This window comes from Eschrichtius robustus, chromosome 14, assembly GCF_028021215.1.
Source record: "Eschrichtius robustus isolate mEscRob2 chromosome 14, mEscRob2.pri, whole genome shotgun sequence".
Taxonomy (NCBI): domain Eukaryota; kingdom Metazoa; phylum Chordata; class Mammalia; order Artiodactyla; family Eschrichtiidae; genus Eschrichtius; species Eschrichtius robustus.
This window is the reverse complement of record NC_090837.1, coordinates 10,708,884-10,734,841: the sequence shown is the minus strand read 5'-3', so window position 1 is coordinate 10,734,841 and position 25,958 is coordinate 10,708,884. Positions and strand designations below refer to the sequence as shown.

The following is a 25,958-nucleotide window of genomic DNA, read 5'->3' as shown; positions in this document are numbered from 1 at the left end:
GGCGCTTATTACTATCTGTAAGTAGTGTGTTTACTTGTTTATGTGTTCGCTGCCCATCTCCAAGAGGACAGAAGCCTTGCCTGCCCCGTTCATCCCCGCTCCCGGTGTGCCCGGCAGGAAGTGCCGGCCCTGGCCCTGGCCGGTTGCCAAGCAGTTGAATCTGCTCGGAGTTGTCAGCTCTGCGCCTGCCCTTCCAATTCCCATGCATTTCTAAACGGGTGAATGTTTACTTTATGTGGGGTGTGGGATGGGGAGTGTGGCTAGGAGGACAAAGCAGTGACATGGCCCACAGGATCTCTGGTGCACACACCGTCCCCACTAGGGGCTACGTCCCTCCCCGGGAGTGAGAGGAGGCGGCATGGGGTGTGAGGCGGACGGATGAGGGCATCTACTGTTCACCCAGCACCGTGTGAGGCTCTGGGGGATATGGGAAAACGGCATGATTTTTTAAAGGCAGTTTCTGAGAGTGAGGGCTTGGGAGTCTGAAAGACCTGGGTTTGAGCTTGACTCTGCCACTTCCTAGCTGAGTGTCTCTGTGTAAGTGGCTTAACCTCTCTGAGCCTCAGGTGCCTCGTGTTTCCAATGGGGACAATGAAAGTATCGATCTCATAAGGGTGCCCTGGAGATGGATAGAGGTGATGCGTGTAAGCACCTAGCCCAGGGCCTGATGGAGGTAGTGTCCTTGTTACTGATCCTAAAAAAGTTGGGGGTTGGGGGTAGGCTGGCTGAGTTGCCTAGGTACCCTCCTGATAAGTTTCTGGGATGGTGCCGGGTCACCTTGGCAAAAGCTCAAACAGCCTCTCTTCTCACCTTTCATCACCTCGAACACCGAGTTCTCAAGAGAGGCGCTCCCAGCTGCCGCCCTCCATAAATATCTCCTCCACTTAGAAGAATCCAGATTCTCCTCAGAGCTTGGCGATCCCCCCACATGTATCCCCACCCTGACATTTCATCCACATTTTCTACCAGAGTAGTTCTCACATCCCTCCACCAGTGGAAGGACACGGGGCATCATTCAGGTATTTGTACCCAGAGCAACAGGGGTTTCCACTCCCTCTGAGTCCTGGCTCTGAACCTTCTATAACTATGGCCAACCTGTGGCCAGGTGACTCATGGCAGGTTTTCTTTTCTCCCTGGAGTCTCTCTCACCTCAAATCCTATCTCTAGGTTAAGTAATCTTAACCTAAGGGAATCCATGACCTCCTGTGCTTGGGCTTCAGAGAGTCCATGAATCATCTGACATCCCATGCCAAGTTTATGTATGAAACTATCAGCATTTTGGTGCAGAGAAGTACATATTTCCCACCAGTTTTCTAAAAGAACCCAACCTGAAGCCTTTAGGACTCTTCTGCAAAATCTGTCTTTACTCTCTCAAGATGCGGCAGAGTTTCTAGTTGCCTCCTGATAGCCATCGCCCTTTCATCCACAGTAATAACCCCCACCCCAATTTTTAACTGGGCTCAGGGCCACCCAGAATAAAGACTGCATTTCCCATCCTCCCTTGCAGCTAGGGTGGCCATGTGGCTAATTTTGGCCAGTGAGAAAAGGCAGAATTCTTACATGGTTGCTTCCAGAAGTTTCTATAAAAGAGATTTGTTGTGTGCTTTTTGTTTCTTCCTCATCCCTTCCTTCTTCTTGCTGGCTGGAATGAGGACATGATGGCTGGAGCCAAGGTGGCTCCTTGGTCCATGAGATGGCTTTGGGAATGGAGCCCATACAGATGGGGCAGTAGGATGGAAAGGTGTCAGTCCCCAAGGACCACGTGGAGCACAGCATCGTGCCAGCTCAGACAGAATGTCTCTGGACTTTAATATTAGGAAGAACGAAACCTCTCTGTTCTTATAGCCACTGTTATTTTGACTCTCTGTTGTTCTCAGCTGAAGCTAATCCTACCTCGTATTCAGGGTGAATCTAAGCCAGCCCTGAGAAGGAGACATCATGTTTATATCTCCCCTTGTCCATCTCTGTACATCCTCCCAGAGACGCCAACCTTCCTCCCCCTCCCAGCACAGACCGTGAGAACGCTCTCAGGCTGAGCCCTCCTAAGAGCTGTCATCCCCAGACCTAAAAAAAAAAAAAAAGTTTCCAAAGCAGTTGCCTGGTGTCACGGTCACCAACTGGTCAAACCACCTCCTGCACTGACCTCAGAGATATCTGGGAAAGGGGACCTCAAGATTATAGACTTTCCAGCTCTCCCCAGAGATCTCAGAGTGACCCTCTGCTAAGTGCTTTGTAATGGCATTCTGCATAAATGTCCCAAACTGGGAGGAATAGATACCTCTTTCCCAGGCAGGTCTCTCCATAGAGGAGAGAGAATGATTTACCCCTCAGCACGACGCTATAGCAGCGAGAAGTTCTCTTGAAGGAACACCAACAGCCACAAAAGGACAGAACTCGGAAAACTATTCATCAGAATAGCCTGGGTTATGCTGTACTAACAAATAAACCCCAAACGTCAGAGTCTTACGAGAACAGAGCTTTATTTCCCATCCAGCAGGGGAACGCCTCTCATTGATGATGTTGGTGACCAGAGTGCAGAAGGAAAGGGGAAGCACCCAAGGGTCCTGCCCTCATGGAGCTGAGGTCTCCCTGGGGCTATTATATTAAATGCTTGGGACTGGCATTGACAGACATCACTTCTGCTCACAATTCATTGGCCACAACTAGTTACATGGCTTTTCTCAACCACAATGGCGTCTGGAAGTGCATCGCTACCTACCAAGTGCCCAGAATTGTACTGAATCCCAGTGATGTGCCAGGTACTGTTTTAGGTGCCAAGGACAGAGCCCTAAATGACAAAAGTCCCCACCCTCAGCCCTCGTGAAGCTCTCATTCTGATGGATTACAAAAAAAAAAAGAAAAAACCCGAAATAATAGAGTGGTAAAATGTAACTGTCAGGGCTTCCCTGGTGGCGCAGTGGTTGAGAATCTGCCCGCCAATGCAGGGGACACGGGTTCGAGCCCTGGTCTGGGAAGATCCCACATGCCGCGGAGCAACTGGGCCCGTGAGCCACAACTACTGAGCCTGAGCGTCTGGAGCCTGTGCTCCGCAACAAGAGAGGCTGCAATAGTGAGAGGCCTGCGCACCGTGATGAAGAGTGGCCCCCGCTTGCCGCAGCTGGAGAAAGCCCTCGCACAGAAACGAAGACCCAACACAGCCAAAAATAAATAAATAAATAAATAAAGCCAGAAAACATCTTAAAAAAAAAAAAAAGCGAATTCTTATTAAAAAAAAAAAAATGTAACTGTCAGTTAATGACCAGGGCTATGAAGAAAAAGAAACCAGCTGATGTGAGAGAACATGATAGGAGAAGGTTTGTCCAAGTAAGCGACATTTAAGTAGAGACACAAAGTGAGAAACCAGAGATGCAGAGATTTGGAGAGGAGTGTCACAGGTGACTGGAAGGTCCTCGGACTGGAATAAGTGTGGCTCTTCCGTCCCAAGGGCAGAAAGAAAGCCACTGGGACTTCAGCTCAGGGGGCAAGGGGTGGATGGTAGCAGGAAATCAGATCAGAAACGTAACTAAGAGCCTTTACTTCCTTCGTAAGACTTTTCAGCATCTAAAGGTATTTAAATTGTTGATTGGATTATTTGTTTATTGATAGATGTGAGAGCAGAGACTTTCACCTCATTCACTGATTTCTCTAGCCCCTAGGGTGGTGCTTGGCACATAGGAACTTAACAAATACGAAGTGAATGAATAAAAGAGTGAATGAACTAATGGGTCTCTTCACTCCCCGCCTCTGCTTGTCCTCACATGTTCATTGCAGGGCACCACCATCCACCTGGTCGCCCAGGTCTAAAAACTCCTAACCCTCCCCTCCCATCCAATCACGTGGTCAAATTGCTTCTCCTTCTTTACTATATCAAGGATTATATCCACCCTTCACCTCTTCTGAGCCAACAGGCCAGGCCTCTCCTAGCCCAGGCCACCATCTTCCCCGGATCCTACAACAAAATCTTTGCTGGTCTCCCTGGAGTCTTGCCCTGTAATACACTCTCCATGAGCAGCTCGTGATTTTTCTGGAACATCACATCTCATCACATCACCCTCCCTCTCCAGACAGGTCAGTGGATCTTCAAAGTGCTCAGGACAAAGTCTAACTCCTTAGTGGGGTCCACGAGGCCCTACGTCATCTGGCCCATACCCACCTCCTCGACCATGTCCCCCTCACAACCTGTGCTGACAATTACCCTGTGTGACAGGTACTATTATCATCCCCATTTTACAGCTGGCAAGACAGAGATTCAGGGAGGCTAAGACACTTGCCCAGAGCAGCACAGCTAACAGGATTCAATCAGGGCGTGTTCACATTCTTACCCACCATGTTTTACTGTCTTTTATAAGTGGTCAATGCTGGCACTCTCACTCCTTAAAAATCTGGTTCCCTGGTTCAGAATAACTATTTGAGTTATGAAAGGGGTCTCAGAAGTCCTGATAAAAGGAATAAGTAATGGGGAATAAGTAAAGGGGTCCCTGAGAGCCATTAGCCAGGGCTGTCCATCTTTGAAGATGGGTGGAGAGAGCTGACCCCTGACTCCCTTCTGGAGCCAGAGGCAGCTAAGATCCAACCCCCTCTGCGGAGTCCACCGAGCCCCCGCCCCCGCCCCGGCTCTGAGCAGCTTTCACGTCAGTAACACGTAAGGATCCTCTGGTTGACACCATGATGGCTCATCCCAGGCAGTCTCCAGGCTCCCAAATGTGAGTGTGCCCTGGTGTCGTTTGTTCTACTGAGAAGGTTTGGACGGACTGGTAGAAAGTTCTAGAGAGGAAGGCCCAGTGAGAAGATGAAGGGAGAGGTGGGCCGTGACCTGCAGCTCAGCTGCGGTCTGTTGGGCCCGGCTGGGTTTGGAGAGCTGGTGCTCTGGCCGGGCGTACAGCGGGGGCCAGGCGGCCCAGCTTACTGGGCAGCTGAAGGTATAGGCTTAGGAGCCAGTCAGCACAGACCTGACTCTGTGCCTTAGACTTTTCCACATAGAACAGGAGTAACAGTATCCCACTGCCTCTTAGGGTTTTTATGAGAATGAAGAGAGAAGACAGACAGGGCTTTTAGCAGAGCTCAGTCTTGACATAACTGGTCTTGAATAATGGTGGGTTCATTACTGTTTCGTTGTTTTGATTGTTGTTATTCACAGAATCACTGAGTGGTTAGGAGCACAGACTCTGGAGCCAGTGTGCCTGGATTTGAGTATCAGCTCTGCCACTTAGTAGCTGTGTGCCTTGAAAGAGTTATTTAACCTCTCTGTGACTCAATATCATCATCTATGAATGGAGATAATGATACCGATTTTAGAGCAATTTGGCTGAGGATTAAGTTGATACATAAAGCACAACTGGTACAAAATGTTAAATGTTTGCTATTTTAATTGTGATTAGGATTATTATAATTACTTTTAGAGGTGGTCAGAGGAAGCAGTCTGGAGAGAACTTTGGAGACAATGGCAGGAGGAAGCTAGAGCTTAATAAGCACCACCTGCATGGGATTAGGAGGGTATCGACTTGTTAAGGGAGGGGCCATGCGGGTTGTTTTTTATTTTGTTTGTTAATCATGCGTTTGTATGGGCGTGCAGCAGAAGAAGGGGCACTGGGCTTGAAGTTCACACACACCTGGGTTCGGAGCCCACAAGCTGGTGGCCTTGGGCAAGTTACATCATGCCTTGAGCCTCAGTTTCCTCATCAGGAAAACTGGGGTGATGATAGTACAAACTGCAGGGCAGAGGGCTGTTGTAAAGATTGAGTAAAAACATGCTTGGAGAGCATTCGGCTTGGTGCCTGGCACCTTCTAGGCACTCCAGAGATTTCAGTTAATATCCCAGTGCTGTCACTGTGCGTGGACTCTGTCACACGTAGCAAGGCAGTTCAGACGCAGCGAGAATAAGACATGATCTGCTCAGCCAAGATCTCCTGAGCTCCCGTCATGTACCAGGTGCCCTTCTGGGCACAGGGGATGTTGCTGTGAACGAGACACCCAAGGGCCCTGCTCTCATGGAGCTGAAGGTGCTGGAAATCCCATTACTGTCGCCCACAGGGGAGCTGAGAAAAGGAAGGAGAAAAGGCGTGATCATCCTTGCCTCCTGTTTGCTGGGGAATGAGCTGACTCTGGGGGCGACCAAGAGAGGGAACTCTGAGCCGGGTCTTCCTGGACCTGGAGCCTGAGTGAATCGGGGAGGCCGCCAGGATCCGCCTCCACACCCAGAACAAGAGTCCAAACCCCTGGAGTTGTAGGTCAAACTTCAGGCAAAAATGACATCCAGAAAGCCATGCCTTGGAGGGCTTCATAGAGCCCCCCCTGCAGCTCCCACAGACCCCACCCCCATCGTGGCTGGACCTGCAGGTGAAGGGGTAAAGGCTGGGGAGGGAGAGAACCTGGGTTTCTCACGGCAGTGGAAAGAAAAAGCACAGAATCAGCCTGGGTCTTCGTCCTGGCACTACCTGTGTGAATCTAGGCTGCTGTTCCTCGTCCCAGGGCCCCCGTTTCCAGAATGCAGGGTGATGTCACCCTCCCCCTGGGCTGTCTGTCTGGGGATTAATTGTGGCCCTTCCTGTGTGAAAGCTCCAAGAGGATGGCACCCTTGGAGCCCTTGTTCCAGGACCTGGGGTGTAGCATCGCCCCCTCCCCAGCCCCACCCAGAAACATAGCAAGCGCCCAGGCGGAAAAGGACGACAGGCACGCGGGAGGATCGCCAGACAAGGCCTGGGCAATATTGTCCCATTCTGGTTACCGGGGGCTCCCACATCCCACTGGCTCGAGTTCCAATCCTCAGCCAGCTGTGTGGCCCGGGGCAGGTGGCTTCACCTCTCTGAACTACAGGGATTCATTGAGGCGATGAATGAAAGTGCTGGGCACAGGGCCTGGTACACAGTCAGTGCTCAATCAATGTGAGCAGTGACTATGATTACAAGAGGCAGTACAGCAGAGGGATCAGGAGCCAAACTTCTGAGGTTCAAATCCCAGCTCTGCTACTTAACTGGGCATATAGACAGGAGCAAGACACATCCTCTCGCTGTGCCTCAGTTTCCTCATCTGTTAAATGGGGATAATAAAAGTCCCTTCCTCATGGAGTTGTAGGGAGGATTAGCTGAGTTAATACACATAAATTTAAAGTGCTTAGAACAGAACCTGGCACATGGAAAGTGCCAGATAAATGCTAATGATTGCTGTTGCTATTTTTAGCTGCACAGCAGTTCTTCCCTCCTGCGGGCCTGAATGCCGCAATCATCCCTGAAATGAGAAGGGAGGTGAGGTCACTGAGCGTGGGTTCCCCACCCCCTCCCCGGGCTTTGTGGAAGGGAAGCCTGGGAGGAAGGAGAAGCAGCATCTTCTAGAACACACCCACCCGCAGACTCGCCCTTAGGAAGGCGAACACTGCCCCACCCACGCGGGAAACAAACACACAACACTACACCCACTCCAGTCCACACACAAACTCACTCCCTCGGGAGGAGCCACCCACCCCCACCCCTGCTCGGAAACCTCTCCAGCCCCTGCCCAGGTCGCAGGCAGGGCCAGCTTTCTTCTGTGTGTCATGCAGCGATTCTCCCCATTCCTGGCTCCACACCCAGCCAGCCTTCGCCCCACTGTAATTACAGAGAGAGCTGAGGCCTCGGTGCCCAACGTGACGTCAGCCTGAAGCTTCCAGCACGATGATCTCACCCCAGTCACTTGGGATGGGGGCGCCTCCATCTTCCCCTCTCGGCCCCAGGAGAAGGCAGCGGGGTCTGGGTCTGTCAGCTCAGCCCAGACTTGCAGGTTCCCACCCAGGCCCTGCCGCCCCCCAGCGGTGTGCACAGGCCACGCTCTGCGCCTGTTTCCTCACCTGCAGGATGGGCATGGTGGCAACGCCACACTGCTGTTGTGAGGGTTCAGGGCGATAAGGTCAGCAACTGCTCACCGCGTCGCAGGTGTGCAGGAAACAGTAAACGATGGTGGTGTTGCCACCTTCCATACTATTATTTTTAGCAAACTGCCTCATGTGCGCCCTGCTTAATACCAAACCGATATCTCAACCGATGACTCACTGAATTCCTTAAAACACCCCCCCAAACCACCCCAGCCCACGAGGAAGGCAGGGTCCCAACCCTAAGCCCATAGAGGGAGCATAGCGTGCCCCAAACTGCACACCTGCTGGGGACAGATGAAAGATGAACCCAAGCTCGAGGGGCCTTTAGGTTAAAGGACAATTTACAGACTCATTCTCTGAGCTACCTGGGAGGGGCAGGGAAGTCTAGAAAACAGGTCCTCTCCGGGCTTGGAATTCCAGACCAGACACTCTGCCTGAATAGAGCACCTTTGGATAATTATCATTATTAACTGTCATCATCATAATAGAAGCTACCATTGGATAACCCTTCCTATGACAGTTTCCTCATCTGTAGAATGGGGATCATCGCACTACTCTCACCTCACGGGATTGTTGGTGAGGATGAAGCAAAGCTAATGTTTGTGAAGCATTTGCAACAGGGCCTGGCATGTAGCAAGCGTTATGTAATTGAGAATCAGCATTGAAAATATAGAAGTGATGGTTTGCTAAATGCTTAAGGAGGATGACTTATGATACATCCCTGAGGAGGCTACTATTACATCCATTTCACAGGTGGGAAAGCTGACAGCTCAGAGCCACCTGGGGAAGAATGTTACGCCCCTCAGAAGGCGCAGAAGGCAAGCTCTGAGAGCTTGAGGATGCTGGAGGCTTGGAAGGGGGCATTGCAACCCAGGGTCACCTGCCTTCCAATCCGCTGGCTGCCGTCTCTCTCCTCGCCTTCCGCGGGTCCCCAGTGGGGAGGCAGGATGCTGCAGGCTCTGGAGAGGGTATTTCAGGAGGGTGATCTGAGCCCTCAGCCAGGCGAGGGTTATTAATAGCCAGGCCTTAGTGCCCCGCTAGGGGCGGGCAGGCTCTCAGGGGGGGGGGAAGGGAGCGGGAGGGAGGGCGGAGCTGAGCCCAGCCGAGCTGGGGGAGGAGAGTCCGGAGAGGCTGGCAGAACTTGGCCGCGAAGGCCCCTCCCAGCCCCCCGGGAGCCCAGCTGTCCCCTCCGCGGATTCTCTGGGGCTGGTTCATCATCTCTGAATACTCCTGTGACAGGAGGTGCTTGCAGAACCCGCCTCCAGCCCCAAGCAGAAATAAATAGAAGGCACCCAGCCCAGGAGAAGCAAGAAGTTTCTAGACCTGCGGCCAGCTTATTAAGCTCTCCGCTCCACTCAGCGGCTCTGGCTGAGAGCCTGGACGGCCTGGGCGGACGGTGGCTGGCTGATCTCCGGTGAGGCTGTGTGGAGAGGGGACCTTGAGAATTCTGCTGCACCAGCCAAGGGTCGCCTTCGGTGGCTGGAGAGTCTCGCGGGGCTGGAACCCCAACCTGGTGTGTGCCTCCGTCCTTGGCAGTGGCATTTTCCAAAGCTGAAGAATAAGCTTGGAAGGCCAGTGCACCCACATCACCTTGCTGTGTGACCTTGGGCAGGTGGCTCCCTCTCTCTGAGCCTCTGTTTCCCCTCCAGCTCAGCGGCCGCCATGGCTGATGGTCAGATGCCCTTCCCCTGCCATTACACGAGCCGCCGGCGCCGGGACCCCTTCCGGGACTCATCCCTGTCCTCCCGCCTGCTGGATGATGGCTTCGGCATGGACCCCTTCCCCGACGACTTGACTGCCTCTTGGCCCGACTGGGCCCTGCCTCGACTCTCCTCCGCCTGGCCGGGGACCCTGAGGTCGGGCATGGTGCCCCGGGGGCCCTCTGCTGTGGCCAGATTTGGGGTGCCTGCCGAGGGCAGGAGCCCACCCCCCTTCCCCGGGGAGCCCTGGAAAGTGTGTGTCAACGTGCACAGCTTTAAGCCGGAGGAGCTGATGGTAAAGACCAAGGACGGATACGTGGAGGTGTCTGGTGAGTGGGGGGCAGGGGAGGGGGTGTAGACCTCAGACCCGGCAGAGCCAAGAGAACGCTCCTTTGGAGGGGACGCTGTGGTCGTATGACACAGGTGACTTCAGGGCTCCGGAATGCAGCCCGTAAAAGTTCTCTTTGCAGAAAAGCTCTCCTCTTCCAGTTCCTAGGGGGATTTTTAACCTGACTCAGCTGCTGGGGCCTTTGGGTGCTGCATCAGCCAGCCAACAGGCAGGGGAATAGAAACCACGTTGCATGTCTGTCCTAACAGAGAGAATTTAATATAAAGAATAAGTTTAACAGATATAGGAGTAAAAAGCCAAAGAAGAAGTGAGGTTCACGCACCCAAGCATCACGACACAGTCCAGAAGGGGGTGTTTGATGCTGTGTAATGATAGTGTCAGTAACTAGCTCAGGTTTCAAGAGAAACACCTTCCCTTGTCCCAGATGAGGACACTGAGGCATAATTGTCATTATAAGGCTACGACGTGGTAACCCTGGTTGAGCGCTTACGGTCTGCGAGGCACCGTGCTCAGAGCTTTACCTGTGGCATCTCAATGAACACAAGCAGAAGGGGCAGGGCCTGTCTCCTCTTTTTTACAGATGAGGAAACTGAGGCACAGAGAGGTTAAAGCAACCCACCCAGGACCACCAAGGATTCCACCCCCGGCTGTCTGGGAATTGGGAGGCCAGAAGCAAATTGACAATTTGTTGAGCACCTACCAGGTGCCAAGGGCTACAGCTTTTATATTCCTGCTCTCAAATAATCCTCACTCCAGCCCTGAGAAGCAGAGGTGGCTAGTCCCATTTTGCAGCTGAGGAGGCTAAGGCCCAGGTGGGCACTCGTCCAAGGTCACGCCGTGAGTTAGCAGCAGGCCGAGTCGGGGCCTGCCCACATCCCAGCCTGGGAGAGGGAACGTTTTGGGGAAGAGGAAAGAGGAAATGGACGCTCAGTCCCTGCGAAGCAGGGCAGCAGGGGAAAAGCTCTCTGTCCCTTCCCTCCCAATTAATGTTCTATTAAAAAGCATGTTCCTGGCAGGCTCTACTGGCTGGAAAATCAATAAAAGCCATTGCAAACAGGCTGGGTAGGTACTAGCCCCAGCAGAGCAGCCTTCAGGGGGAGTTTCAAAGCCTCCCAGGGCAGAATTATAAACATCAGAGGCTCCGGAGCGTGTGGTGGGCCAGGCGGCATTCTGGGGCCTTATGTGGGTGGAGGGAGATGGCCAGGGCGCCAGATGCCTGAAACCATTTCTCTGGGCTTTGTTTCCTTATGTGGAAATTGGGGTTCAAATGGCTACACGGCCTAAGGATTTTTGTCTTAGATGACGCACGTAAAGTGTGTACTTAGTGCCTAGAACACAAGGGATCGGCATTGTTTTGATGTTACTAGAACGCTAAGGCCCCAAAACATACATACATACATACATACATACATACATACATACATACATACATAAATGCTAGATGTTCTTTGAGACCCGGGTTCAAATCCCACCACCGCTGTTCAATCTCTGAATGGATATGGACAAGAAAGTCTTTTCACTGCTCTGAGCCTCGGCTTCCCCATCTGAAGAGTGGAGATCATAATAATATCCATCTTGCAAGGCTGTAGGGAAGATTAAATATGTGCAGACAATCCATGATAATAAATGCAGACTGTCTGTAAAATGGAGCTAATACTAGTGTCTGCCTGGCACTCTGCAAACAAGGTGATTATTATCACTGCTTCTCCTGTCTTTGTTTTAATTAGGGTTCCAGAGGCTTCCACCCCAGGGTGGAGGGTGTCCCATGCCCTGTGGCCTCTCCAGGAGAACTCTGTCCAGCCTGGAGAGCTTTTTCCTCCATCCTCCTTTCTAGGTGGGGTCTGGCAGCTCCAGGCTGAGATCGCAGCTGAGTACCTTACTAACCCAGAGGCTTTGAGTGGGTCACAGAGCCTCAGCTTCCACATCTGTAAAATGGGGTCATTGGGGGCTTAAATAAGACAAAGACAGACAAAGCGTTTTCAGGTTGAAAATGCCTCACAGATGTGCACTTAGCAACGTCGGCTTGACAGAATCCAAATCCCCCAAGAATACATCCAGAGGTTTTTATAACAGGGATTTAAAAAATCAAATCGATTATCAGGGGCTCCGTTTAAAAAGCAACTTTCAAGGGACGTGGGAAGTCAGATCAGTCTCCCATCCTACCTCACTTAATGACACACCCATTCTTCCTCAAGCTGTTTGTGTAGGGCACTGTGCTAAACGCAGCCATATGTTGGTTCACCGGTTCCTCACATGGACTTCCAAGGAAATATGCGTAGGTTTGTTGCACCCATTTTACAGATGAGGAAACTGAGGCCCAGAGAGACTAAGTCACCTGAGATCACCTGCTTCTCCATGGCAAGGTCTGAAATTCAAAGCCAGGCCTGCTTAGATAGTTCCGAGTCAGGATGGCTGGATCTGCTTCTAATTGAGTGGCCTGGGACAAATCCTACCACCTCTTGGGCCTCAGCTTTACCCTTGGTCTTATGAGGAGTTGGACTAGGTCAGTATTTGCCAAATGGTGTGTTTTAAGATATCACTGGGCATCTGATAAATGCAGGTTTCCTCACTGCAGGACTTATCAGAGCCTTGAATTTGCTAATGGCGTTTATGAATCTCTGAGAGGTAGCCCTGTCTTATCTGACCACATATGAGTGTCTAGGCCCAGGGAAGTGTTTGGAAAATGCTGGACTAGATGGTTTCCATCATGCCTCACATATACCCCTCCCCCACCCTGCAGCCACCAGCCAAGAAATGTTCTCTTCTTGGGCCGCTGGCCCAGGCCCTGGCCGAGGAAGGGACTGGAAAGCCAGAGGCTTTATTCCACCCCCTCTCCTTAATCCCAGGGCCTCTGCCTCCCCTGGAAACAGCACCTTCTTTCTTCAGCTGGGCCAATGGCTTTCCCCGAAGTGCTGATGCAGCTTCTTGGCACCTACATTTCTCGGTGGCTGTGAGGGACCTCTAGCTTCCCCTGGCCTCCAGATGGGTTCGTTTTTTTTGTTTTTTTCATAATAATTGCTTTTTTGTTTACCAACATAAAATATTTCCATGGTAGAAAATGTAGACAAGAAAGCAAAATAAGAAATTAAAAATCAGTCATAATCCTTAAACTGCCCCAGTAAATAGATATCCAAATAACATGCAAATTAAGCTTCAGCAGGGGCCTCCTAGCAAAACCCTCTTTCACCCAGCTTAACCCCCTCCCCCAAGCCCCCCTTTACGGAGCTGCCTTTGCTTAGAGATCCTCCCCCACAACCCCAGTACCTATTTTCAGAGCATGGACGGAGAGGTTTAGCTTCTGAGGATCAGTTTTTTTCCCCCAGTATCAAAATAAACCACAAGCATTCACCTTCACATGGTATTTTTACAACTTTCAAAGCAATTCTGTGACTCATCGGCTCCTAGGAAGTTGTTGTCATCGCCATTGTAGAGAAGAAGAGAGATGTGCTGGGAAATGTCAGAGCAGGGACTCCAATCCCCAACCCACATCCCTGCCTTGGAGTCTTTGCTCCAGCACTTCCAAGCTGTGTGACCTGGGGCACATCACTTAACCTCTCTGAACTTCCATTTCCCCATCCACAAAATGGTAATAATAAAAGTACCTGCTTTCTAAGGTTTCTGTGAAAAATGAACAGTTGATATCGGTAAGGTGCTTAGAACACTGGCGGACACCAAGGAAGCGCCGCAATGTAAGAGTTTGCTATTATTATTCTGACCATCACCATCATTATCATTTATTATTGCCAGGACACCAAGTGTGCAAAAGGGCTGAGTCAGAGGCACTGGCCTGTCCCCAGGGGAAGCAGGTATCCGGAGGCCCAGGCTTTGGGAAGGGGACCAGGGGACAGACAGTGTTCCTTTGGCCACAGGCCTGTATCAGAGCTGGTCAGCTGGTGGTCACGGACTTGGCAGGTCAGAATAAACTCTCTGAGCTTCAAGAGGCAGCACGTTGGCAGAATAGTATGTCCTGGTTAGGCAGACACTCCTGCTGAAAAACGAATTCCTGTAAATGTACCCCTTTCCGCCCAGCTGGTGGGAGACTACGTTCATGCAGCCTTTCCTAAGGGAAACTTAGCAACATATAGAGCAAGCCTTCGAAATTCTAGAACTTGGAATTTATCCTAGGAAGTCATGAGGCAGGGTGTGAAGATCTAGCTACAAGAATGTTCAGTACAGTGAGGTTCTTTCTGATGTCAGAAACCCTCTCAGTGCCCCAAAGCCGGGGATTGGCTAAATGAACTTATATCTCCCTGCAGCCATTAAAAGTCAGGTTGGCAGTGAATATTTGCTATAATATGGAAAAATAATTATAACGCGTCAGTAAGAGAGAAAAACAAGTTTCAGGTGTAACATACAATATGATCTCATTTGATAAAATGGGTGATATACATCTATACTATATAACATGTATGCATTTCTAAGTAACATAGAAAAGTCTGGAACATATACAGAAATGTGGTTTCCTTGGGGTGATGGAATTATGGAGGGTTTTGATTTTTTTTTCTTTCTTTTCTACATTTTCAAACATACACATGCGTTATCTTGTAATCAGAAAAAAAGTTATTAATAAAGGAATAATGAATAATAAAAAGGTAATGAATAATGTAATCACCTATAAATTATCAGCTTAAAATCTTGACTGCAGTAAGACACCATACTACACAAGGTTATTTACAGTCTAGATTCCAAAGCCCCTCAGAAGGATGTCCATGGGTAAATGAGGGTTCTTGGCCCTGGAATGTGGCGCCACAAGTGAGGAACGAGTAATAATAGCAGCCTAATGGCTCTGCCAGGTGCTAATCCGATTTGTTTAAAGAGAAATTAGAGATACTCTCCCCATTTAAAAAAAAAAAAAAAGTGGGGATGGGCCAATGGGCTCAGAATTTGTTACATAAATTGCAGACGACAGCCAGTTTGCGCCTAAGCCTTCTTGTAATTTCATATTTTTCCTTCCTAAGGAAAGAAAAAAAAGCCCTCGCCTGCCAGCCTGGAGGAGGAGGGGTGGGTGGAATTTCACATCCGTGGCGACTAATGTGTCATTTCTCAGGGAAAGCCCCCTTGGGGTGTTGTTTTTTTTTAGCAGATTGAAGCATTATTTCCAGGCAGTTCTTTCAGGACTCAGTACAGATAATGGGGCCCAAATAACTAACTAGAAGCGGGAACAGGCAGAGGGGCATCGGACCCCAGCCCTCGGCTTCGATTCCAGGAGTTGGTTGTGAGACTGGGGCTGCCATGCACTTGCTGGGTGCCCTTAGACCCATCCCTGGGCCTCAGTTTTCACATCGGTAACTGAGGGAGAAAGAGGCCCATCCTCAGAGCTGGGAAAGGGCTCTGTGCATTATAAAGCCAGCTGGGTGGCAAACTAGCCCCACTTTTTTCCTCTCACCCATTCTGGGATGTTGGCCTCAGGGGTCTCCTGGCTTGTTAGGAGAGAAGGGTGAGACGCAAGGCTTCGAAGATGCCGTGCCACATCTTAGAAGACAGGAGATAGACTCTGTGATTTCCTAAGTCTAACGCATAATCATCTACAAACCACGGTCAAGGCCTCCTGACCTGCCTGTTGTCTTACTGCATCTTCACGACAGCCTGGGAGGTGGTATCAAGTGGGTCCACTTAGCAGATGAGGGACCAGAGGCTCAGACAACTGGAGCCTCTAGACCAAGCCCTGAGCCACACAGCGAGGCCGGGGCAGGTTTTACATCTGAGCCTGAGTCCTGAATGATGCCCGAGGGACATAGCCGCTGACACATGGCTTTCTTCTCCCTTCCAGGTAAACATGAAGAGAAGCAGCAAGAAGGTGGCATTGTTTCCAAGAACTTCACAAAGAAAATCCAGTAAGTAACCTGGCAGTTGGATTTCAGGGTAGGATTGGAGTGGAAGTGGGGATGCCTGGGACCTGAGATCTGGGGTCTCTCCCTCTTGGGCATCTCTACTTCAAGATACACCCCCCTGCCCCCGGGGCAGGGAATTGAACCCTTGCACCTAAAGGGGAGAAGGTATCACAGCAAACGTGCAATAGGTTCCCAGAAAGGGGGGCGCGTAGATTGTGCCAACTCATCTGCTCAGTGCCCCGTGGGGTGGGATTAACAATCTCATTTTGTAGATGAAGAATCCAAGAATAGGAAAGGCAAAATGACTTGTCTACAGTTCCACGAAAATCGGGGCACTCACCCACCCATGTGATATGATGCCCCAAATTCCCAAACAGAATCTTTCGAAGGCTGCTTGCTCTAAGTCTCCCGTGGCCAGAACGCGCGCCTCCCCTAGAGCAGCCATATGAATTAGGCTGGAAGCTGTCCTGCTGTCATCACTACTCACCACCTAGAGGGGCTTTCAGGCTGAGAGATTGGGACAAAGGAAAGGGCAGTTTTGCTGAGGGGAGTGAGAAGGGCTGAGGCCGGGGGATTATGCAAGCAGCAGGAAGACCAGCAGGCTGAGCCAATGAGTCAAAGCCACACTGAGGCCCTGATGGCAACAACTGTAGCGAGAAGAGACTCACCTCCCCCCTGATCAGCATCCTTCCACTGTGTGCACTGCTGGCTCCAAAGTCTTTTCCCAGTCCCATTTCACCTTTGCAGCAAAGGTATGCAGTGGGGAAAAGAGACATTACCCTCCTTGTATCATGGGGAAACTAAATCTCCCAGAAGTGAAAGGACATACCCAAGGTCCTTAAAATTAGCATTTAGAACAGCCCAAACAGACCTTTGAACTCTGAGTTCACCGTGTTCATTCCTTGAGCGAGGAATGCCCTTTCCTCACCTGTAAAACGGATGGATGCTGATTCCAGCCTTGCCGAGTTACCAGCTGAAAAGGAAATGAGATCACTGCACTGTGATGGGCACACAGCAGGTCCCAATAAGTGGTGGTTTGTTGTTACTATTATTGTTATTGTTACTGAATCTTAACTCCTCCCTTCGCCCTGGCAAAGATATCCTGTGTCTGGAGAGATTGCACAAGCCAAGTTCTGAGGCTGCTTTCAGCTTTAGGATTCTGTAGTCCTGTCTCTCCTGCCATGTGCCCATTCCTAACCCACCGGGCGCCTCTGGAGTACTTAAAAGGCTGCAGCCACTTCCTGATAGGGCAAACGCCAAACTGTTCTTCTCCGCGCTCCCTGGCTCGCCTGCCATCCCCAAGACCCACACCTTTCCCTCGTACCGCAGCCAGCAGGAACAAACATTGCTGATGGGGGAGAGAGGGAGGGAGGGAGCTGATATTTCTTTCTTTCTTTTTTTGTTTTTAATAAATTATTTAATTTATTTATTATTTTTGACTGCATTGGGTCTTCGTTGCTGCGTGCGGACTTTCTCTAGTTGCGGCGAGCGGGGCTACTCTTCATTGTGGTGCGCGGGCTTCTCACTGCAGTGGCTTCTCTTGTTGCGGAGCACGGGCTCTAGGCGCGCAGGCTCCAGTAGTTGTGGCTCGCAGGCTTCCATAGTTGCGGCTCATGGGTTCTAGAGCGCAGGCTCAGTTGTTGTGGTGGACGGGCTTAGTTGCTCCATGGCATGTGGGATCTTCCCGGATCAGAGGTCGAACCCGTGTCCCCTGCATTGGCAGGCAGATTCTTAACCACTGCGCCACCAGGGAAGCCCTGATGTTTCTTTTAAGAGACTGAAATAAGGTCTCAGGATGGAGTCACAGACAGGGCAAAGCTGTGAAAGGGACTGAGCCGGAAAGAAGTCAGCAAATTCATCATCTCTAAAAGACAGCCATTTCCATGGATCTCACCATCTCCGAGGCCTCCGGGAAGACAGCTTGCTGGGAGTTACTTGACCAGATAGAACTGCCTAAAGCTGCTGGAGGCTCAGCAAGCTGAGCTGGGCTGGTTGTTAGGACGCTGGACTAACATGGCCAGAAGCCCCCCAGAGGCTCCCCTTAGTCAACGAGCCGTCCCGACCCTGTCCTTGGGCCCTCCAAGCCTCCCCGCATTCCAGCGACTAAAGGGCCCCCAGGACCCTCCTCCATCACTTCGGCATGGATCCATCCATTCTGGTTGGTCCAGCTGTGCCAGCTGTTAAATATTTTTGAACCTCGCCTCTGAGTGTAGGGAGTCCCAGCTCCATGACTGTGTGGGTGACTTGCAGCAGAATGCTGAACTGCTCTGAACTTCTGTTCCTGTATCCCTCCTTCCCTCAGGATGGGGAATGAGAGGATGGGTACAGACTCAGTGCCCAGCCCATGGGAATTAAAATTATTAAAGATTCCACAAGGCTGGAATCACACAAGAGCAGCTGGGAGTCCTGGGACCTCCTGGGACCTCCTGGCTCTGCCCAGATTCCAGACACCAAGCAGTGGGACTGGGGTTTGGGATGGCTCTAGCCCCGTCTCAGAGGTCTCGTTGCCTCTCCCAGGAAAAGCTCCAGTCACTAGAGGACAGGGAAGCTCCTTCAGCCAGGCTGAGATCCTTCCTTGGAGATATCCTCCCAGACCGGATGCGCCAGCCGTTTGCCTCAGCCATGGCTACGAATTCTTCTCAGCACATCCATCCCCACGTGAAAGACCCCGTTTTGACTGGATGAGGGAGGGAGGGAGGGGTCTTGGAATTTGCCAGTCAGGTTGGGTGCAGGGCAAAGTCTGGAGATGGGGGCTTTTCCACACCCAACTGGAGTGAGAGGCCAGGGGATGCAGGAAGTCATCAATGGAGGATGTCCAGAACCAAAGCAGACTTGAGTGTCTTTGCTCCACATCTTCCCTGGTGTCTGTCTGATCTGCCATTTAGTGACCCCGGTGGTGTGTCAGGAGTCATGTTAAAAGATGTAGAGTTTTAATTTTGTTTCATCTTTAAAAGGATGCTATAACCATAAACAAGATGAAAAGATAACCCTCAGAATGGGAGAAAATATTTGCAAATGAAGCAACTGACAAAGGATTAATCTCCAAAATTTATAGGCAGCTCATGCAGCTCAACATCAAAAAAAAAAAACAACCCAATCCAAAAATGGGCAGAGACCTGAATAGACATTTCTCCAAAGAAGATATACAGATTGCCAACAAACACATGAAAGAATGCTCAACATCACTAATCATTAGAGAAATGCAAATCAAAACTACAATGAGGTATCACCTCACACCTGTCAGAATGGCCATCACCAAAAAATCTACGAACAATAAATGCTGGAGAGGGTGTGGAGAAAAGGGAACCCTCTTGCACTGTTGGTGGGAATGTAAATTGATACAGCCACTGTGGAGAACAGTATGGAGGTTCCTTCAAAAACTAAAAATAGAACTACCATATGACCCAGCAATCTCACTACTGGGCATATACCCTGAGAAAACCATAATTCAGAAAGAGTCATGCACCACAGTGTTCATTGCAGCTCTATTTACAATAGCCAGGACATGGAAGCAACCTAAGTGTCCATCGACAGATGAATGGATAAAGAAGATGTGGCACATATATACAATGGAAAATGACTCAGCCATAAAAAGAAGCAAAATTGAGTTATTTGTAGTGAGGTGGGTGGACCTAGAGTCTGTCATACAGAGTGAAGTAAGTCAGAAAGAGAAAAACAAATACCGTATGCTAACACATAATATGGAATCTAAAAAAAAAAAAAAAAAAAAGGTTCTGAAGAACCTAGGGGCAGGACAGGAATAAAGACTCAGATGTAGAGAATGGACTTAAGGACATGGGGAGGGGGAAGGGTAAGCTGGGACGAAGTGAGAGAGCAGCATTAACATATATACACTACCAAATGTAAAATAGATAGCTAGTGGGAAGCAGCCGCATAGCACAGGGAGATCAGCTTGGTGCTTTGTGACCACCTAGAGGGGTGGGATAAGGAGGGTGGGAGGGAGACGCAAGAGGGAGGAGATATGGGGATATACATATATGTATAGCTGATACACTTTGTTACAAAGCAGAAACTAACACACCATTGTAAGCAATTATACTCCAATAAAGATGTTAAAAAAAAAAAAAGAGGATGCTCTAGAGTAGGAATTATTAAGCTCATCTTGTGGATGAGAAAACTGAGGCTCAGAGGATGATGGGACTCAGCTAAGGTCACGTAGCCAATAATGAGCTGGTCTGGGACTTGAACACAGGTCTCTCCACCTTCCAAGCCCATGACCTTCCTACTTGGTTAGGGGAAACCAAATGAGTGGTTCACAAACCATCTTCAACTATTTTTTGCCTTCTATGCTTACGTTCCCATACTATTATTTGCTCACGACTTTTTTTCTTTTCGATCAACTCGCTTTTGATAAGGTTCAGTTGTCATCAGTCAAACGTTCACTGAAGAAGACAATTGTAAAATAAATACAACGAAAGCAAAATGTGGTTAAATTCTAACTAGGCAGTGTTGCCTGCCTGAGGGTCTAAGTCATAGATTAGCTCTTTCTTTGTTAAAAGAGAGAAAATAGAAAGAGATAGAGGCTAAGGTGTTAAAGGCATGTTAATACAGAGCTGAGACTTTCCCTTAGATGTAAATGAAAGATCTGCAAGAGGATTGAGGAGGAATAGCTCTCCCACCACGTGTTTCAATATAGAGGTCACCTGGTGAGAGCCCTTGAACAAGTCTCTTCCCATCTCGGGGCCTCAGTTTCCTCGTGTGTAACATGAGAGCATTGTCCTGGACAGTCGAGATCCTTTCGGGCTCTGACATTTCATGGGTCAGTGATTGTGCTAAAATAGTCACAGCTGGGCTTCCCTGGTGGCGCAGTCGTTGAGAGTCTGTCTGCCAATGCAGGGGACACGAGTTCGAGCCCTGGTCTGGGAAGATCCCACATGCCGCGGAGCAACTGGGCCCGTGAGCCACAGCTACTGAGCCTGCGCATCTGGAGCCTGTGCTCCGCAACAAGAGAGGCCGCGATAGTGAGAGGCCCGCGCACCGCGATGAAGAGTGGCCCCCACTTGCCGCAACTAGAGAAAGCCCTCGCACAGACACGAAGACCCAACACAGCCAAAAAATAAATAATGTAGTCATTTAAAAAAAAAAAAAGTCACAGCTGTCAAGATGCTCACTTGTACAGCCAATGACTCCAATAACAGGTGTAGAAGGTGAGGCTGACTGAGCACTTCCTGTATGCCAGGCACTGTGCTAAGCCCTTTGCTTTCATTATCCTACATAATTCTCACACCACCCTAAGAGATAGATGCTATTTTACACCCCTTTTCCTATAAGGAAATAAATTCAGAGAGGCAAGATCACTAGCCCAAGGTCGCACAGTCAGGAAGAACCAGAATTTGAACTCAGGTCTGCCCGCCTGCAAAGTCCATGCTTGTGGACCATGGCTGCCCTGTCATATTGCCCCAGGTGTTCTGTGGGTTGGCGTGCAAGGGGTTAAACAGAGTCAGCCCATCCCCAGCCCAGAGAGGGAGGTCCAAACTCTTGGCCTTGTCTCTACTTCAGAAGTTTGGCTTGGCAACTGCCCAAGTTCCCTTTCTCTTCCATCCTTCCCTGCAGGCCCCTTGGTAATCTCCGTGGCTCAATTTGGCAGGAGTCCCCCTGGTAGAGGAAGTTCATGTGGCTACAGGTGGCTGTTCACAGCAAAAAACTCCCCAACCCCTCCAGGAAGGGTCCTGCCCATGACCAGAATGGGCTCACCTTACTTCCTGGGTCTTTCATCAAGACCCCTGCATTTACAATAGTCAGAGCCAGCGTGGACCGGTGATCTTTGGGGATTGAACCTTCTGGGTTTCCCTACCGTGGACCTTTTTTCAAAAGTCTGGTGCCTGGGGAGACAGAGGAGCATCACGATCAGCTACTCTGAGTTTGGAGACCAGGATTCCAATTCTATTCCCATCTGCTGCTTGCCGGCTGTGTGACCTTGGGCAAATCAGTTCACCTCTCTGATCTCAGTCTCCTCATCTATAAATTGGGGATAGTAGTGGAACTTGCCTGCTGGGATTATTATCAAAATAATAATCCCACCAGGCAATATCGAAAATATTTTCTTTCAAATGAAATGAGAATGTCTGGCTATATTAAAAATAATAAATGAATCGTGTGTTTCTCCTAGGCTTCCTGCAGAGGTGGATCCTGTGACAGTATTCGCCTCGCTTTCCCCAGAAGGCCTGCTGATCATCGAAGCCCCCCAGATCCCCCCTTACTCACCATTTGGAGAGAGCAGTTTCAACAACGAGCTTCCCCAAGACAGCCAGGAAGTCACTTGTACCTGAGACCCCAGTCTTGGCCCTTCCTTGTTCCCTCCCCAACCCCTGGGCTTCTTTGATTCCAGGATACATTACTTTAGCTGAACTCATAGATTTAGTGCGACTGAAATGTTGGGGGTCAGGGTGGATTGACCAGATTCCCTGGAGAGTGTAATAGTAGGTTTTTCCGCAAGATGGTGCAATTGGCAGGTCGTGTTCCGCTGCATTAGGCCAAGATGCTGGGAGTTTTTCTTTCTTTACCTTTTCTATCGTGATGAAAATGTTGCACATTCTACAGCTGCAAAACAAATAAAAGGGGACATAACATTTCACATTGTATCTTACCTTGCAGCTAATGCAAGAGTTGCTTTTCTCTGGGGACCTCCCCATCACCCAGGTTCCCATTCTGGGCTCCCAGTGTCCATGCCTGCCCCAGGGTTTGGTTGACGGAGCCCAGTAGCTCACACCACTGTGTTTCTGCAGACCTGGTTTACACAGTGTTATAGACAGGTCTTACATCCCCATATGGGATTTATCCAACAACTGCATGAAAACAAACAGTGCCTTCTGCCCTCCACCCAGACATTTATAGCACGTCCCCAAGCTGGCACTCCCCAAGGACTCTGGAAGCCCCTTAGTTTATTCTCTGGCTAAGGTCCCCCCTTTCTTGTGTCTCCTATGTCCAAGTCGGGATTTTTACACAGGGGGCTGTCTCCAGACAGCTCCACCAGGAACCAAGCAAAGGCCAGACTGCCTGGCAGGCAGACTAGTGGTACTGTGTATATGGGTGGGACATGTGTGTCATTGTTATTTGAATTGTGCTGTTGTTTAGGGGAAAATAAAAGTAAGTAATAATAATAATAAAGGAGCTGATGTTCTTAGCCTTGTGTGTCGTTCTGATGGGAACTAAATGCAGTACCACTTAGATATGCCGCATCAATTAGGGATGCTTGTGGCAGCAAATAATAATGCCCAATGCATAGTGGCTTAAATGACATAAATATCTGTCTAACTTTACAAGAAGTTTAGATATGAGTGATTTCAGAGTTACTTTTTCAGCTGTTATGCCACCAAGAACCCAGAGTCTTTCTATCATTTTCCTCTGCCATCTCTGACAAGTCTACAAGTTCTGTCCTCATGTTTGCAAGATGGCTGCAGCAGCTCCAAGCATCTCAACCTCATATGACAATGTATAGGAAGAGAAGGCAAGGGTAAAGAAGTCTTTTTGTCTGAATTTCTCTTATATCAGTAACATCTTTCCCAGAAGCTCTCTCTCAGCAGATTTCTTTCTTTTATTTCATTGACCAAAACTGGGTCACATGTGTATGCTGCAGCCAATCCCTGGCAAAGGGAAAGGGATGCCGTGTTGGGCTTAGATCAATATTGATTTGTCCTTTGAGGCCAGGAACATTGCTGCCTGAAAAAACAAGGTTCTGTTAGGAAGGAGGAAAGGGGCAATCAACAATTCATGGATGCCCCACACTGATGCTGCCAGGAGCCCAGAACCCTGAAAGTAGGGTGGTGGGGAGCAAGGAGGCTGCCAGAGTGCATCAGTTAGAACTGTTTCTGTGCTAAGTGCTAGGAAACCCCACTCAAACCGAGTTAAGCAAAAAGGGGTGTTTATTGGGCACAGCTGTGAAGTCCAGGTTAAACGCTGCTTTCAGGTCTCTAATGATGTTAATAGAACTCAGCTTGTCTCTTGGTCCTGCGGTGTCAGCTCCATTCCCAGTCTCCCTGTTGCCTCCCACCTCCCCTGCTCCTAGTCTTCCATGTCCCCATGTCCTCTCAAGTAGTCACAAGACAGCTGCAATCACTACAGCCCCACATCCCCACATTCCAGTCCCCAGCGAGAAAAGCCACTCTTCTCATCGCTTCTGCTGGGAGTCATTCTTATTGGACCAGCTTGGGTCACATGACCATCCCTGAGCTAAGCAAAGCCCAGGAAATCAGTGCTTTGATTGGTAAGGCCTGGGTCACATGCTCCATCCCTGGAGCCAATCTCATTTAAGCTTCACGTTAGCCCAGGAAGTAGATGTTCAATTTTACGATGAAGAGGCTGCGTCCACGGGAAGTAGCTCAGGTAAGTCTCACGGTGACGGTAGAACTTGAACCTAGACGTTTGCTTTTGGACGAGTTAATGAGGAGTTGCTGAGCTGCTTTTTAAGAGCACCTCCAAACCCCGAAATGACAGCAGGAGTCAGTGACTATTTCCCGAGCACCTACTTATTTTGGTCCCATGCTGGGAGCCAAGCATATAGCAAACAATTAGCCACGATTCCTTCCCAGAGGAGCTCAGAGAGCAGCAACACGGGTAGGCAGATAATAGAAAGCCCGGCCCTCACTAAATCCTCACTGTGTGCCAGACACCGTGCTGAGTGCTTTATATGTATTAATAGATTTAATCACCCTACAATTCTATGAGTGTTACCGAACCAAACTTGGGTCCCCTGGCCCACAGGCAGTAAAGTCAATCTACTGACGCCAGGTGTGGTGAAGGAAAGTGCAGCGTTTACTGCAGGGCACCAAGCATGGAGTCCAGGCAGCTAGGGTTCAAAATGCCTGAACTCCCTGACAGCTTTCAGGGAAAGGTTTCTGAAGACAGGGAGAGGAAGAGGGTTGCCGGCTGTTTGGTCGGCTCATGGACGTTCTTCTGATTGGTTGGTGGTGAGTTCATTGGGAGTCATCATCATCAACCTTCTGGTTCCAACAGGCTCGCGGGGTGTGCGTGCTTATTCTCAGCATGTAGTTAACGTCTTCCACCTGGGGCGGCGGGTTTCAGTATCTGCCGAACAGCTCTAAGGATTTGCCTCGGAATAGTATCTATAGCCTTTGAGAAGGAACTAAAGGTCCTTGACTTTGTTTAAAGGCTAAACTATTATTATTTTGTCTGCTTGACCGTTTTCCTTTGTTTCTGTCTTTTCTCGCTTCTCTGATGAAATTTATTCTTTGGAACTCGGGGAAGGCCTAGGAAGCTAAAGTTTTACTAAGAACAAGAGGCAGGTGGAGGACGGGGAGGGGGGGGCGGGGAGCGGGGTTGGTCTGTCCCCGGAAGGCCCCATAGGGTCCTGCTCGCTTACAGGAGGAAGGTTCGGTTCTTATCTCCATTTTACAGATAAGAAAACTGATGCATGGAAGGATGAGTGCTTGGCCCCAAATCACCCACCTGCTAAGCAACAGGCTTAGAGTCTGACTCTACTATTACCTATTACCCTGTTCTGCCTTTCTCTCAGCAAAGCAGAACGTTAAGGGTGTCTTAAGTGAGTCCGTCCACCTTGTGGGAAGAGAAGTGATCTTTCAAATCGGGGCATTGCAGGGGGGTGGGGATAGGATTGGCTTATCAGAGGAGGGGCCACTCCACGGTTGTCAGGCTTGAGCACACGAGGCTGGGGTGGGGAGGTGCCTCACAGGCACAAGAAAACACAGGAGCCAAAGCGAAGGGTATGTCCTTTTTAAAACCTTTTGATGGTTCTCTGTTGTTCAAAGGATTGAGTCCAAGCTTCTTTGCAAGACTTGCAAGGCATTATGGGATCTTCCCCTGGGTCACTGCTCTCCGCCCTCCCCTAACCCCCTCCCTTCGCCCTGCAGCCCCATCTGACTTCCCTCTGCTCCTCTAACCAGACAGGCCCTGTCTTGCTCCCAGAACTTGAATACACTGCGCTCTCTCTCTCTCCAGTGCTTACTCCCCCAGCCTCTTCCTTGGCTAATTCTTTAGGATCTCAGCTCAGACTGCCAGCAAGCTGGCCAGAGCCCCCTCACCATTACCCCCATCCCAACCCAGCACATCCTGTAACAGCTTGGGCATTTGTATAGCAGAATAAATAATAATAACAATCACAAACACCAAAACTCATCCCAACTGCTCTGCTTTTAAGGATGAAAGGAGAAATCATTCAAGTAAAGGGGAAAATCCCTACTCATTTGATATTTGTTCAACAAATATTTACTGGGCACATACCATACTGAGTGCAAGGC

The 25,958-nt window shown here is 49.8% G+C and overlaps 1 protein-coding gene across 2 annotated transcripts; it reads left to right on the top strand.

Annotated features, from left to right (window-relative positions):
• Positions 1-8,962: 8,962 nt before the first annotated feature.
• HSPB8 (heat shock protein family B (small) member 8) lies at positions 8,963-22,867 on the top strand. 2 transcript variants are annotated; one of them, XM_068563003.1, is made up of 4 exons: positions 8,963-9,356; positions 9,493-9,872; positions 15,663-15,726; positions 21,854-22,867. In XM_068563003.1, the coding sequence occupies exons 2-4, from the start codon at positions 9,506-9,508 to the stop codon at positions 22,011-22,013; spliced, it is 591 nt and encodes a 196-aa protein (XP_068419104.1). In that variant the 5' UTR covers positions 8,963-9,356; positions 9,493-9,505; the 3' UTR covers positions 22,014-22,867. The 2 variants fall into 2 exon arrangements, with proteins under 2 accessions (XP_068419104.1, XP_068419103.1); XM_068563002.1 differs by having other exon boundaries at positions 8,963-9,872.
• The last annotated feature ends 3,091 nt before the right edge of the window (positions 22,868-25,958 follow it).

What these genes read in the sequence shown, in the direction of transcription:
- HSPB8 (XM_068563003.1), top strand. Translation starts at nt 9,506, where the DNA reads ATGGCTGATGGTCAGATGCCCTTCCCCTGCCATTACACGAGCCGCCGG. An exon ending in CGGATACGTGGAGGTGTCTG is followed by an intron (nt 9,873 to 15,662) that starts GTGAGTGGGGGG and finishes TCTCCCTTCCAG; the next exon opens with GTAAACATGAAGAGAAGCAG. An exon ending in AACTTCACAAAGAAAATCCA is followed by an intron (nt 15,727 to 21,853) that starts GTAAGTAACCTG and finishes TGTTTCTCCTAG; the next exon opens with GCTTCCTGCAGAGGTGGATC.